The following is a 14,477-nucleotide window of genomic DNA, read 5'->3' on the forward strand; positions in this document are numbered from 1 at the left end:
TGCCTATCAGGTTACCATAAATAACTTTATAGCACTTTTCAAAATACACAGGCTTCCCTTTTGATTGGGTCCATGAACAGTACTACACTCCTGGGGTAATAAAAAACAAAATCCACAATCATAAAACTTGAGCCAGAGTAAGAGGAAACAGCTGTTTTGGTAATAACACACAAAAAGTGGATATCACATCGTCTAGGAACCAAGCACCCATTGTCAAGATAATGACAAATGATCACTGAATATCTCCCAAGTAGGAAACAAGATGAACTTGTAACAAGGGCCTTAAAATAAATGGAACAATTTTCACAATCCCATTTTGGGTAACATTAAGCACTTGGAACATCAAATGTGATTCTGGAACAGATGATGGTCTAGGTGGTAAGCTAATTAGGACAGTGTTGTCCATATTGTCTCTTCATATGCAGGATGTTGGAGATCTAGCATAGTGTGGAGATTAACTGAAAATGGAAGATATTCTCAGTGATCTTATGGTCACCCCTTGGACTGTGATTATGGTTCCATTTATCTGAAAACTTGACTTCAAGTTAGGGCATGGAGAGTTTATTCTGTGTTCAAATTCTTTACCCCCAGCCTTTAATAATGATGGTCAAAAGTCTCTATACATTTCAGCTTGCCTCTGCATTTTCTGTTAAAGTCTTTGTTTCGTTGATTGTCATGGGAGCTTGGTTTGGCTGTTGCAAGAAAATTAATTCATAATACTGGCATTAGCAGAATATCAGTCATACAATGGGGAGTTTCCCTGTAGTTTCTTAAGAAACAGTTTAATTCTTTTATGTAATGCTGTGTTCCAGCTACCATCAATAGCAACTTTTCCAGAATCCTCATAAAACAGTCTGGTGAAGTTCAAGGTTGTTCAAATCTCAGGTTTTGGTTAATGCCCATCTCTAATGTGAACTTGAGGTATTCTGGTTCAGTCCATATTTTTGAAGAATGGAGTTTTAGGAATATCATACACAATTCTTTGTCCAGATTTAGCAGGACTCCTTTGGCAAAGATGGCAATCACAGTATGATAAATCAGAATAATCAGCAGCAAATCACCAGCTGACAACCACAGAGGAAGTCACCAAAATCCAAGACAACTGCTAACAAAGATAGATCAGATAGTTTAAACAAAGGGGGCACAGTGTTTTCCAATGCTGCAGCTAGAACAGACATGATTTGATGCAGTATTCCAGACTATTATGATAGCTTTGGCTGGGAATCACAATTTTTACTGAAGCAGCTGATTTGTCTTTACAAATCCTAGTGTCCCAGGAGAGAATGAAATGCACATTTGCTTCAGCACCTTCAGTTGTTGTACAGGTAGCACATGCAGACTGTATGAACATTAGAACGGCCATATTGGGTCAGACCAAAGGTTCATCTAGCCCAGTGTCATGTCTTCCGACAGTGGCTTATGCCAGGGGCTCCAGAGGGAATGAACAGAAGAGGTAATCATCAAGTGATCCCTCCCCTGTTGCCCATTCCCAGCTTCTGGCAAACAGAGGCTAGGGACAGAGGCGGTGAGTTGTATGGGCCCATGGTGCCTGGGCTCCAGCAATATTCAGGGCCCGGGGGCCCAGCTCCACCAATATTTGGGGCTGGGTCTCTCCCCCGCCTCTGCCTGCCACCCCCACACACCTCCCCCAAGAGTCCCCCGGTCCCCATTTGCTGCTCCCGCGCACCTCACCGGACCGTCTCTGCCTCTCCCCTGCAGCTCTATGCTGACTCCACTCTGCTGGCTCCGGTCATCAACTGTTGCCACAGGGTCCTAGTGCCCCCCAACTACTAGTGGCAGGGCAGGCTGCCCTTACTCTGCCCTTCCGCCTCGGACCCTTCCCTTTTCTAGCGGGACCCTCCACCAGCACAGGGGCCTCCGCTGCCTGCAGTCACCGCTCCTGCCCCATCCCTCACCCCCAGTACGGCTACAGTGAGGGGCAGCAGCAGGGGAGGAGGCGCACATTTGATGGCAACTCCCTCCCCTGGCACCCACCACAGGGGAGGCGAGGGGGCTTCCTGGACCTGAGAGGAGCCCTCGGAGCACTTGCAGTGACAGTGGTGCGGGGTGAGTGTACGGCTGGGAGGGAGAAGGGGACCCCTCCCCCAGAGCTCACTGCTACCAGCGGGGAGAGGGCTGGGGGGAGTCCTCCTCTCTGGCCCCAGCCCTGGGGCAGCCTGCCTGCACCACAAACTCATCCCCAGCCCTGCCCCACCCCAGAGCCCGCACCCCCAGCCAGATCACTCACCCCCCTGCACCCCAACCCTCTGCCCTAGCCCTGAGCCTCTCCCACACCTCAAACCCCTCACCCCCAGCCCAGCCCTCATCCCCCCCACACCCTAACCCTCTGTCCTAGCCCTGAGCCCCCTCCTGCATCATGAACCCCTCATCCCCAGCCCCACCACACAGCCCTCACCCCACAGCCCAACCCTCTGCCCTAGCCCTGAGCCCCCTCACACACCCCAACCTCTCATCCCCAGCCACACCCCAAACCCATCCCCAGCCCCACCCCACAGCCCTCACCCCTGCACCCCCTCCCTCCACACCCCTGTCACCCCCAAACTCCCTCCCAGAGCCTGCACCCAAACTCCATCCCAGAGCCTGCACCCCCACTCCCTTCCCACACATCCTCTCCTGCCCACAAACTCCCTCCCAGAGCCTGCATCCCAGCCCTCTGCACTCCCTCCCAGAGCCTGCATCCAAACTCCCTCCCGGAGCCTGCACCCCTCACCCCCTCCTGCACTCCCACCCCCTGCCCCAGCCCAGAACCTGCACCCAGCACCCAAACTCTATCCCAGAGCCTGCACCCCAGACCCCCTCCCCCATCCAAACTCCCTCCCAGAGCCCAACCTCTCACCCCTTCTGCACCCAAACTCCCTTCCCAGCGCCTGCACCCCTCTTGCACCTCAATCCTCTGCCCCAGCCCAATACCTGCACCCCAGACTTCCTCCCCCCACCCAAACTCCCTCCCAGAGCCTTAGGCAGGTGGGGACCGGAGTTGGGGGGGGGCGAGTTCTGGGCACCACCAAAATTTCTACAAATCTGCCACCCCTGGCTAGGGACACCATCCCTGCCCATCCTGACTAACAGTCATTGATGGACCTATCATCCATGAATTTATCTAGCTCTTTTTTGAACCTTGTTATAGTCTTGGTCTTCACAACATCCTCTGGCAAAGAGTTCCACAGGCTGACTGTGCGTTGTGTGAAGAAATACTTCCTTTTGTTTGTTTTAAACCTGCTGCCTATTAAAAGGAAGATGCCTGGAAAAGTAATCTGCAGCATTAAGTTTGCCAGGACTATATATCAATGCAGTGTCAAATTCATAGTTTCAACATCTTCAACACAAATTGGACTGCGTAGATAGAAGAAGGCATCATTAAACATGTATTGCAATGTCTTATAATTGGTAACAGTATGCTGATGTCCATACAGGCAGAAGTGGAAGTGCAGACTTCCCCAGATGACAGCAAGCATTTCTATTTCAATTTGTGAATGATATTTGACTAGTCACAGAGTTTTTCTGGCATATGTCTGAAAATCAAGCTGAGTCATAACAGTGACACGTTCAATTGGGCTATAAGAGGCCCTTAATCTGTTGTAATTTTACATTCCTCATTCAGCTTCAGGGCCAACTCTACAACAGAAGTAGAACAAAGAGTCTGCCACTGCAGAATATGGAATAATGGTTCTTTCCCAGTTTGTCTAAGGAAGGAAAAAGTCTGAGAGCCTTTGCTGTTCCGAATATCAATATTATCACCCTTCATTGTGCAAGGCAGAAAATTCAGCACTGATCTATTTTATGTGCTTGTTAAATACTTTTTTAAAATATATGGCTGAATATGAGTTGAATTGAGGATGAGAAGCAAATTTAATCTCGACTTCGAAAAAAGAAGGCAGTTCATTAAAAAGTGCCTTAATGTTTTAATATGCACTGCTGCTTTAAAAGACTAAATTATACTAAATGTACTATTTTAAATCACTATGGGACAGGTTTGGGAGAACCATTAAAAAGCACTCTCAAATTCCAATTACTGAATACACACTTATGAAAAAACTGTTGCTCTCATGATATTTTGCTGTAATGGAATGGGCTTGGGCCTGCCTCTATAGAATTTTATGGAGAATAGATCACACAGTACCCTCAATCCAGGAAACATCAGATGATCTTGCTCTCAATGGACTGAAGACATGCATTTCTATGATAAAGTGTATGCAATATGTTTTGCGAGCATTTATTCATTTCTGCTTCCCAAAGCAAAGGTGAGTTATTAAATGAAATTTGTCTGGATCAGAATGATCTGTGCATGCCTGAGTTGCAAATAACTGTTGAGCAGATGAAATAATACTGACTTTATTGTTATACTAGCAACTAATAATCTACTAGAACAAAATGAATTTCCAAGGCCATTTTACCAAACTAAAATTTGCCACCTAAGATTAGAATTCAGAAGATATTCCACAGAGAATGACTTTCACGTTATTGTCATTTACCCCTTGAATATGATGCTTTAGATTTACTTCAATTTGAGTGTTGCTGTAGTGGTGAATTAAAAGGTTGTAGAAACACAGTAATGACCATTTCACAACAAGGCATTTAGGAACAGATTTTGTGATGTGTTCGTGCAGTCTGACACAATGGAGTCCCAATACCTGACTGGGGCTGGTAGGCACTTCAACAATAAAAATAAATAATAATTTGATGAAAATACCTGCCCATTTTTATTTACCTTAATCCCATCTTCAGGTTTCTCAAGTACCTGTCTATCCCCTCCATCTTTAGAAATAATACTAGTTTCTCCAACTCAATTATACTCTTCACTTCTAATATATTAGAATTATTATAATAGATATTATTCCATATACCTATTACCCTTTGCATCAAATAGTTCTGCCTAAGCTCCCCATTATCTTTTTTAGTTCAGAAATTCTCATTTTTGAATCCTTTACTATTATGACAAATATACTTCCATCAGTTTTATAAATCTTTAATTTAAAGTTCTGTTAATTCACTTCTAAAATCTCTTCTTTCCTATTTAGAATAAGACCAGTTCCTTCACCCCCTTTTTCATATCTGGGCTGTGTAAACAGCTTGCATAGAACTTCACACATGCTTGTGAACCTGAGATGGATGTGGTTCATTTTCTCTCTCTCTCATACACACACACACTCACGAAACTGGTGCCCTCCCTTCCACTGGGCTCCTTGGCACAGGCCTCCCCTTCTCCTTCCCCATAAGGAGTGAATGGGGTGCACCCTCTGAGCAGGGTCTTCTTGAGTGCAGCCTATTATGCTGCCTCCTCCACTTCTCATAAAGGTCTTTGTTAGTATATAGGCTTGTTTGCCAGCCTGAGATTGAATTTGGGATTTGACGTTTTAATACTCACACCTTATACTAATATATGTAAAAAACAATGAACAAAGAGACTGTGTGTTGCATTTCCCACAACCAGAGGGGGCTTTTAGTACAATGGGAAAAAATAAGGGATACAGCAAAAGTGTTACTGGGCATGGTGGGAATGTAATATATAAGCACAGATTTGAAGACTGCCTCAACTCCTTATCTCAAGGCAAGGTCAAGCAACCAGTTGGGAGTGGCAAGAGAGGATTGGGGCGGGGAGAGAAGGTAAAACACTAAAAGACCAGAGAAATGCCTGCCCCTGACTGGAGTACAACCTCACTCCTTGCCTCTCCCATGTGATACAAAAAAGGTGGGACAAAGACCCGAAACAGAACATGACCATAAGTTGTAAGGAGTGCAACTAGGGGCGTGTACTAAAGGTATATTTGGGCCTGCTAAGGAGGGGGAATGGGGAAGGGGGCACAGGGTAAAGGCTCTGTATGTCAGAGCTGGGACTGGAACACTGGGAAATAGACTGTGTGAGCATGTAGAGCTATGGATAAGTTTGCTTGGAACTAACCCCAATAAACATTGAATTGCCTGCACTTCGGACTTCTGGTCTTCTGCTTTCTGTCTGCATGACAAGAACCAGGGGAGAAGGTGAAGGCAAAGCTCTCAAACAGTCTTCTAAATGGGTACCATTCTCCTGTCCACCCTATAACAAAGTGGACTGCCCCTTTAAGGACTAGAGGGATAGGGCCAACTGGCTCTGTTCTGTTATCTCATACAGCTAGAAGGGGGTCAATAATCCCTATAAAGACCCAACAGAGCTCAGTTGGAGACGCTGGCTGATGTGACTCATGCTGGTGCACACTGAGAGGTCTCTGCACCCCTGCACCTATGTTTGTTGGGGAATAGCTCTGTTTTCTCTTCTGCTGCCTCATTTTTCCCTCAGTTCTACACCCACATTCTTCACCATGTACAGGGTCATGAGTCTATCTCTTGCAGTTCAGAAAGGACTAACACCACACCCAAGTCTCTTTCAGTCCCTTCCCTCAGGACACATTTATTAAGTCAAACAAGAAAAGTAGCAAAGTAACTCAAAAGAAAGCTATTCCTCTGAACAACACAGGCTACAGGGGCCCAGAGGTCTTTCACTCTGCAGCCCTTTCTCTCCTTCAGGGCCAGCCCCCTCCAACTGAGCCCTTCCCAGCTGGGTCTGATAATTGAACAGGGTTGTCTAGCTCCATGCCCCTTAGTCCTTAAAAGGGACCTATCACATTGTTATATACCCCCGTGCCATAACAGAAGTAGTGAGATGCTCCTTCTTTAGTGACTCCTATGGGGTGGGACAGAGATACTTCATAATCCCTAATGTGGTACTAAGGGAAACCTGTTCCCTAGCAACAGTTTATTAGAATAAAATAATCATTAAATCATTTCACACTTCCTAGGGACTCCCCATGGTTTGTAAAGTTACCTTGCTAGGGACTTGGGGCATCTCTCATAGTCTCTAGGTGACACTGAAGGAGTAGTACTGTATCCATTCTTCTGCTGGAATAAAAGGTGGTCATTTCACAAAGCCCTATTTCTAAGTAGTTGTTTAGGACGTGCATTACCTGTGTCATTTATGTTGCAATAATTCTGCCACAAATTGTAGAGTGGAAAAATACATAGACCTATAAATATTGATGCTAGAAATACAAATAACCCATATTTGTCCCCTCTGTGGCATGCACAAGCTTCAGAAGTAGTAGGAAGAATTTCTTCTGTTGCCTTATCTGTAAATAAAGATCTGTAAGTCCAGATCAACTACAGTAAGACAACCAAGGGACTAAAGCCTCTCTCAGATACTCCTGTGCATCTCTCTAAAATGACCCACAATTTTTTGAGAACCATCCCTCATTATGGGCTTGACCCAAAACTTGTGGAACTCAGTGGAAAGTCTACAATAGTATGTGATGTCATTTGGATCAAGATTATGCTTACCTACATTCACATTTAATTTTTGATGTTACATTGCATCATATCAGGGCATCAAAACTATAAGCACACATCACTCGGCCAATACACCAGAATAGAATGGGATGACGAGGTGCCTATTGCAGCATACTATCACATTCTACTCCGACCAGCAGTGGCACAAATAAAAAAAAATAATACCAAAAAGAATGAAGCACAAGTCAACTGAGGTTACTCAAATCATTTTTACACTGCTCAGAACACTTTTAACACTTAAGGAGGTAGGGAGGAAGAGGAGCAGATAACGATCTTCCCAAAGAAGCCTGGCTTCACATGTAGCTTCTCATTTCCTACCACTTTTCTTCCTCTTTCCCGGATAGTTTTAAATAAATCTAAGTCAGTGCTTTATAGATATTACTGAGTCTACTGAGAAGTGTGTGAAAAATATGTAAATGTAAACAGTAAATCTACAAACAAACAGGACAAGGAGAAGAAAGAAAGTATGCTGGATCAGCAGGATCTGAAATATATTAGAGGAAAGACATGCTGGTGGGCTCTTTGAATAAACATTTTCTTATCTTCTTGCTTTTCTCCTCTGATCAATAAATTCAAAGTAATTCCACCAGTCTATTAATTCACTTAATTAAACAATATTGAGCATCACTTCTAAAGTGAATGAGGCTGAAAATGGACTGTTGAGTCAAAGGACTAGATGAATGGGACAGACTTTAGTCTGACCATATCATTCACAACAATGATGAAGTTATATAGAAGGGTAGGAGACTTTGAATGCTGAAATAAGGGAAATAATGTTTAGGTGGTAGGTCAGAAAGGAGACATTTTGGTAAACATGGATTCCCTTACTATTGTTGATCAATGAAATAAATGAAGAAACCAAAGTGAAAAAATATCACCAATTGCTTCACCGGTAAAGCTTATTCATGCTTCATTTGTTCTGTGTGAGACACCCATAAAAGGTTTACTTTAGAAAAGCGGTTCTCCAAAGTTAGTAAATAATACAGTCCTGCCCTCATCACTGATCAGCCAATGAGGTAATCTTTCTTTTGTTTCAATATCCAATTTTATAGTCATTCAATATCATACTGAGTAACTTTAATGGATGGAGTTTCTGTGAAACTAATATAAACAGTCTCTCCAGCTTAGAGAATGCTCCATTTCTTTTGCATGTGTATCCATATTGTTTACATTGCTCCATGGTGTCATAAGGCTGCTGCCTCCACAATCAGCTGAAAGTAGTATCATGCCATCAGAGTACAATCAGTCACAGAGTTTGTGCTGATGTTGTAGTGTTTAGAGCTTTCTTGGATGGAGTTTCTATGTAACCAGAGAAAAGAAATGAAATTCTTCCTTTTCATGTTACATATGCAGTACCAATTACGCTGATCTTACTAAAATCGGTTATTCTTCTGTCACCTATTTACTCATAATACTATACTGAAAACACAATAACTTGTTATGCAATACATATGTATTGCTTATTCCAGATAAGCTCAGAATGACACGTGAGACTCTGAGAGGATTTCTCTGGCAACTAATCATATTGCTATTGTTTCTTTTCTCTTTTGTGTGCCATAATTTTCTAATAAAATTGAAGTTTAACAATCCATATTCCTTTTCTGTAGTACGATGAGTGGAGAAACACTGCTTGCAGCATCCCATTTTACCAGAGAGAAACTGGCTTTGAAATGTTCCATCAAACAGTGCGGTAACAAACCTAAGTTCTACTGAGGCAATACAATTAACTTTCAACATTTCTTCAATGTATGCATTTTATAAATAATCCATAAAAATATATGGATTCCATGCAACATAATTCAGACAATACAATAAATATGTAACTGGGAACTGATCCTTTCATGGTGCTGGCCTATTTTCTTTCATTTTTATACATACAACAAATCTTTTCCTTGGTCAGCATTTTCATTTTGTTCATTCTGTACTGAATGATAGAACCTTTAAAATCAATTTTGGTTCAACGATCAAACTCCTTGATTTTATTCTACAAAAATTAAAAAGCTCAGATCCATGGAAATGAAAGGCAAAGAACTTTTTCATCTCCTCTCAAATGATTAATGACAGTTATACAGCTCAGATCCTCATGAAGAAATAGGACAGTGTGTTAGAGCTATCTGTTTTAGAACAGGTTCAAAGAAATACTTCTCAAGGCACATTTAAAAAGTATTGTATTTCTAAGAGATATGCACTTGGAATATTTAAGATGATACAAAGTTCGCTTTCCATGCTGCAGAAACCTTGTGGAAACTAAATGTGTTTTGCCGGACCAGGTCCACATTGAATAAAATTTGAATTTTCTAACATATAATAATTAAATACTTGGTGATGACCAAAAGCTGTTGTCACTTGATGGCTAATCAGTGGCATGTGTTAAAACTACTTGGTAGTCTCCGCCCATTTCCTAATGAATAAGTGTCAACATAAAAGATGCCATTATAACTGGTACCCTTGTTGGCTGACTCAGCAGCCAGAGAATATACTATCTCCCTCCAGGACAAAGCCAAGGAATATTAGTTAGGCACTGTGGGGAAATTTGTACTGCAATTTAATTTGTTCTCTGTGTTAATAATGTTGAAAACTGAATTCCTCTATCAATTTGGCAGCTTATATGAAAACTACATTTAAATAAGGGGGAAAGAAGACAATTTACTTTTTTGTACAGATTCAGTTTTTCCAAACAATTCTTTGTCATTTTATGTCAATTTCATAATTGCTAGTTCTTTCTCCCCAGTGAAAATTATATAGTGACTCAGAGTTGTTAAAAAAAATCTATACCCAAGAGTACCACCATATTTTAGTTATTACTTGTCTTAAGAGCACTAAAAATGTTTAGGAACGGTGCTTATATAAAAGTGTAGGGGACTAACAGGGTACTGTCCCTTTAAAACCTTCAGGGTTCATGAGAGAGGCCATTTATCCCATTCCACATGTCCAGGGAGGCAGACAAAGGCAATAATTGGAAGAGAGGAAGATGGTCCCGGGGAGCAATCGGTGTGTGGGAGAGGGAATGTACAGTGCCATCCCGTACTAAATTCTTTAAAGGCCCCAGGAGCTTTGCTGAGTGGGTGAGGTAAGGCTCCCCTCTCCCCAAGATAGTGCAGACAGGTGCTTGGGATTATTAGATCCACCTGGGGAAGATCAAGAGACTGATTAGGGACTGGGTAGGTGACTCAAAATGAGACTCCAAGCCCAGTCAAGGAGGAGCTGTGTAGTAGGAAGAAATCAGCAAGAGGGCTTTGAAACCCTTAAACCTGAGAGGAGACTTTACAGGCCAAGGAGACAAGGATTTGAAGCACAGGTCCTAGAAGAAGTGCTGAGAAACCCTAATATTTGTGGGGGGAGGCCAAAAGGGGATCTTTGGGGAGCCAGATGGTATTAAATACATAAGACCCCAAGTAAAGACTCAGGGTGTGTATAAAGCAACAGAGGGTCCTGTGACACCTTTAAGACTAACAGAAGTATTGGGAGCATAAGCTTTCGTGGGTAAGAACCTCACTTCTTCAGGTGCAAGTAATGGAAATGGGTGTGTATAAGTTATTTTTGGAACCTCAAAGGGAAACTGAAACAGTGCCACCTTAGGCTACAAGGGTGCACCTGGGATGGCACCTGGGTACAAAGACTATTGATGAAAAGTGTCAAGACAAGAAAAAATTTAATAAATAGTATTATTAAGACCACTTTCAACACTCTAAACTGGCAAAATTCACACACATATAGTATATGCTGTAGGCTCATGGCAGGCACCATGGCTTAGCTGGCTAAAGCACCTGTCTAGTAAACAGGAGATCTTGACAGGTTTCAGAGTAGCAGCCGTGTTAGTCCGTATCCGCAAAAAGAAGAACAGGAGTACTTGTGGCACCTTAGAGACTAACAAATTTATTAGAGCATAAGCTTTCGTGGACTACAGCCCACTTCTTCGGATGCATATAGAATGGAACATATATTGAGGAGATATATATACACACATACAGAGAGCATAAACAGGTGGGAGTTGTCTTACCAACTCTGAGAGGCCAATTAATTAAGAGAAAAAAAACTTTTGAAGTGATAATCAAGATAGTCCAGTACAGACAGTTTGATAAGAAGTGTGAGCATGCACTCTAAGGTGCCACAAGTACTCCTGTTCTTCTTTTTGAGGAGATCTTGAGTTCATTTCCCAGCAGTGCCTTGTTGTATAATTTTTGCAGGAGGGATAACTCAATGGTTTGAGCATTGGCTTGCTAAACCCAGGGTTGTGAGTTCAATCCTTGAGGGAGCCATTTAGGGATCTGGAGCAAAAATCTGTCTAGGGATTGCTCCTGCTTTGAGCAGGGGGTTGGACTAGATGACCTCCCTTCCAACCCTGATATTCTATAGACATTTCTACACCAGATCAAGCCAATGGTCCAGCTAGCATATCTCCAACAACTGCCAATGCTGGATGCTTCAAAGGAAACATTAAAATCTCCATGATGCCTTTCACAGTGAAATACTATACCCTGGAGACATTCCTTCCTGGTCTCATTTGAGGCCAGATTCTGATTCTCTTGCTCCCACTGAGTAGTACCTTACTCCACAAGTAGTCCCACTGAAGTCAATGGGTCTACCTGTGGAGTAAGGTGTGATGCTGTATGGGCAGCCTGGAGGTCAGTCACACACCCCACTGCAGAAGTCACAGAGGTCATGGAAAGTCATTGAATCCATGACTTCCGCAATCTCTGTGACAGACACAGAGCCCTAAACATGAGCTACCAAAAACACGCACTGAGCCGGGGGCGGGAGAGGGGGAAGAAGCTCCAGGAAAAGAATCTGAAAGAACTATATGTAATTAGCCTACAAAATATATTTAAGCAACTTGATACTGGTAACTGTTTAAGTATTGGAAGTCACAAAGCAAAAACTGAGAGAAAAGCTCTTTACACAGGATACCAGTATTAAAACAGGTGGTAATGGAATTAATTGAAAGAATGAATCTAGCTTAACTAATAGCACAGCATCTTGACATTAAGATCAACAAAAGTGTGGAACAATTTGCCTAATGAGGCAATAATAGCACATTACTAAGCATCTTTAAGCAGACGTTAAACGTAAGAAAATAGAATAAGGCTCTCTGTCCTTGATGGAGGGGGCAAAAAATGATGATACAAGAGGCCCCCCTCCAAAACTCATCATCTGATGCTATGATGAGTATAAATGAAGTACCTTATTCACTTGTTTAAAAAGGAAAGTTATTAAGCACTTTTTCCACTGTTCAGCCTTGAAGGGTGGTCTAAATTGGAGTGTTTTTTTAAAAACCCGAGTTAATTGATTGCCAGTGAACTTGAGTGGCACATGCTAACTCAGCAAACAAGATGCTCAGTTTTACTGCCACAAATATCAAGGAATTTCAAAATCACATGCGTGACTAGTCACAAGAACTGAGAGCAAGGCCTGGTACCAACAGTTAAAGGAAAGGGAAAAGGTGGCTTATCCAGCCAGCTGGGGATTCTCCACTGTAGAGGAAGCATGAATGCTATAAAGCCAGCTCTGTACTACCAATCCCTTCTGGCCTTGGCAAAGTGCACAGCTGCAGTAGAAGAGGTATGGCCAGAGCACAAGTGCACTCTGGTAATATCTGGCTGCTGGAATGGTCCCTTGGGAGCTGCTGAAGCTGGGTGATCATTGGAGCAGCCCTGAGGCATCTCTAACTTGTGACACAGCCAAACAACCCCAGGATAGGGCATGTGTGTGTATAAGTGGGCACCTTTGCCCAACCTCATTCCTTGCTACCTGAAAAATGCATGTTGAAATTGCACCTGGACTCATCCAGATAGGAAACAAAAATATGTAACTTATCTGACCATCATAATTATCAACACAGCTCTGATTTCAAATGTATGCCACCAACCTATAGTTCAAAAAGAACATCAGAAATGTATTAATTGAATACATTTCAACAAATAAATTCAGGGAAATAATCTCAAGATATTCTGGAAGAAGAATTTTCTCAAATTTAGCAGTCACCAATAAACTGGAAACAATGGCAGTTTTATAGTAACTTATAACGTTTCACATAATCAACTAGGGAATATAAAATAATGCAACTTAAAATGTCACTGTAGGGGGCCTATATTTATTTCCTCTCAGTGGCTCCATATCAAATTTGTTCAGTTTACAGGATTTTTTTTCTAACTGCCAACTTCACCTAGTATCTGCATTGCATTTGGTCTCATGTACTTTCACCAATAGGAGACTTTTCCATTGTAACTGGGTTGCAAATTCTGTTGGTGATGTATGATTAAGAGGAGAAGCAGCTCACTCTCCCACACCAGTGATTGTATTAGCTCTGCACAGTAGGAGGAGTAAAAAGTGATTACAAACTTTTTTGTGAAGAAATTAAACATATGTGACCTGATACATACATATGAAAAAAGTATGTTGCATCAGAAGGTGCCATTTGCAGTTACTTCTCTGACCAGTCATACTGAATTAGTGCAGATTCTACTTACCACTGTTAAATGTTGCAATAGGTATACCACATCAATCATGTCTGCCAGAATCAGAAGTCTAGTGACAGCAGCCAGAAGGAAGCGTGCTGCTTGAACAACAGCTTTCCTTTTAGGCAGATAACAGGGATCATTGGTAAATTCCCTTGCTGATGCACTTAAAGCTTCACCTGTAAAATAAATCCACAAATTCTCTTAGGGTACATTCCAAAGCTACAAATGTTAGGCAACATAATTTAACTGTATCAATTATTTGGCATATTGAAAATGTTGTCAGTTGAACTGGCATGTTATTAATATCTTACAAAGAGGATCATAAACAGTTTTCTCAGCTAACCCAGATCATTGACACTTACCTGGCTTTGCAGTGCTGTGGAAGAGATGTTCCATGGAGATATTTTATATACATATGAGAGAAAGGGCTCCCTCACAGAACACCATTGTAATCTAAGGGAAAGAGCACTGGAAGCCAGAAGGCCATGAGTTCTAAGTTTCTCTCTTCTACTCACTGCTGTCCATATTTATGCATTTTGAAATCCTTACTGCTGATCAATGGCTCATACCCTGATCATGGGGGGGAGAAAAGTATCATATCGCCTATAAATTAATGGAAAGATTCTAACAGGTCTAGAAATAGAACCCATGTTTTAATTATTACAGGCTGAATTTTCATAC

The 14,477-nt window shown here is 42.2% G+C and overlaps 1 protein-coding gene across 8 annotated transcripts in view; it reads right to left on the bottom strand.

The window, feature by feature from the left end:
- The window catches only part of CTNNA3 (catenin alpha 3), a 954,554-nt gene that overhangs the window by 883,506 nt on the left and 56,571 nt on the right, over positions 1 to 14,477 (bottom strand). For all 8 annotated transcript variants that reach the window (XM_054035487.1, XM_054035488.1, XM_054035489.1 and 5 more), the window contains one exon: positions 13,806 to 13,972. In XM_054035487.1, coding sequence (XP_053891462.1) covers positions 13,806 to 13,972 — 167 coding nt within the window. The remainder of the gene's footprint in view (positions 1 to 13,805; positions 13,973 to 14,477) is intronic.

This window comes from Malaclemys terrapin, chromosome 7 (genome assembly GCF_027887155.1).
Source record: "Malaclemys terrapin pileata isolate rMalTer1 chromosome 7, rMalTer1.hap1, whole genome shotgun sequence".
Lineage (NCBI taxonomy): Eukaryota > Metazoa > Chordata > Testudines > Emydidae > Malaclemys > Malaclemys terrapin.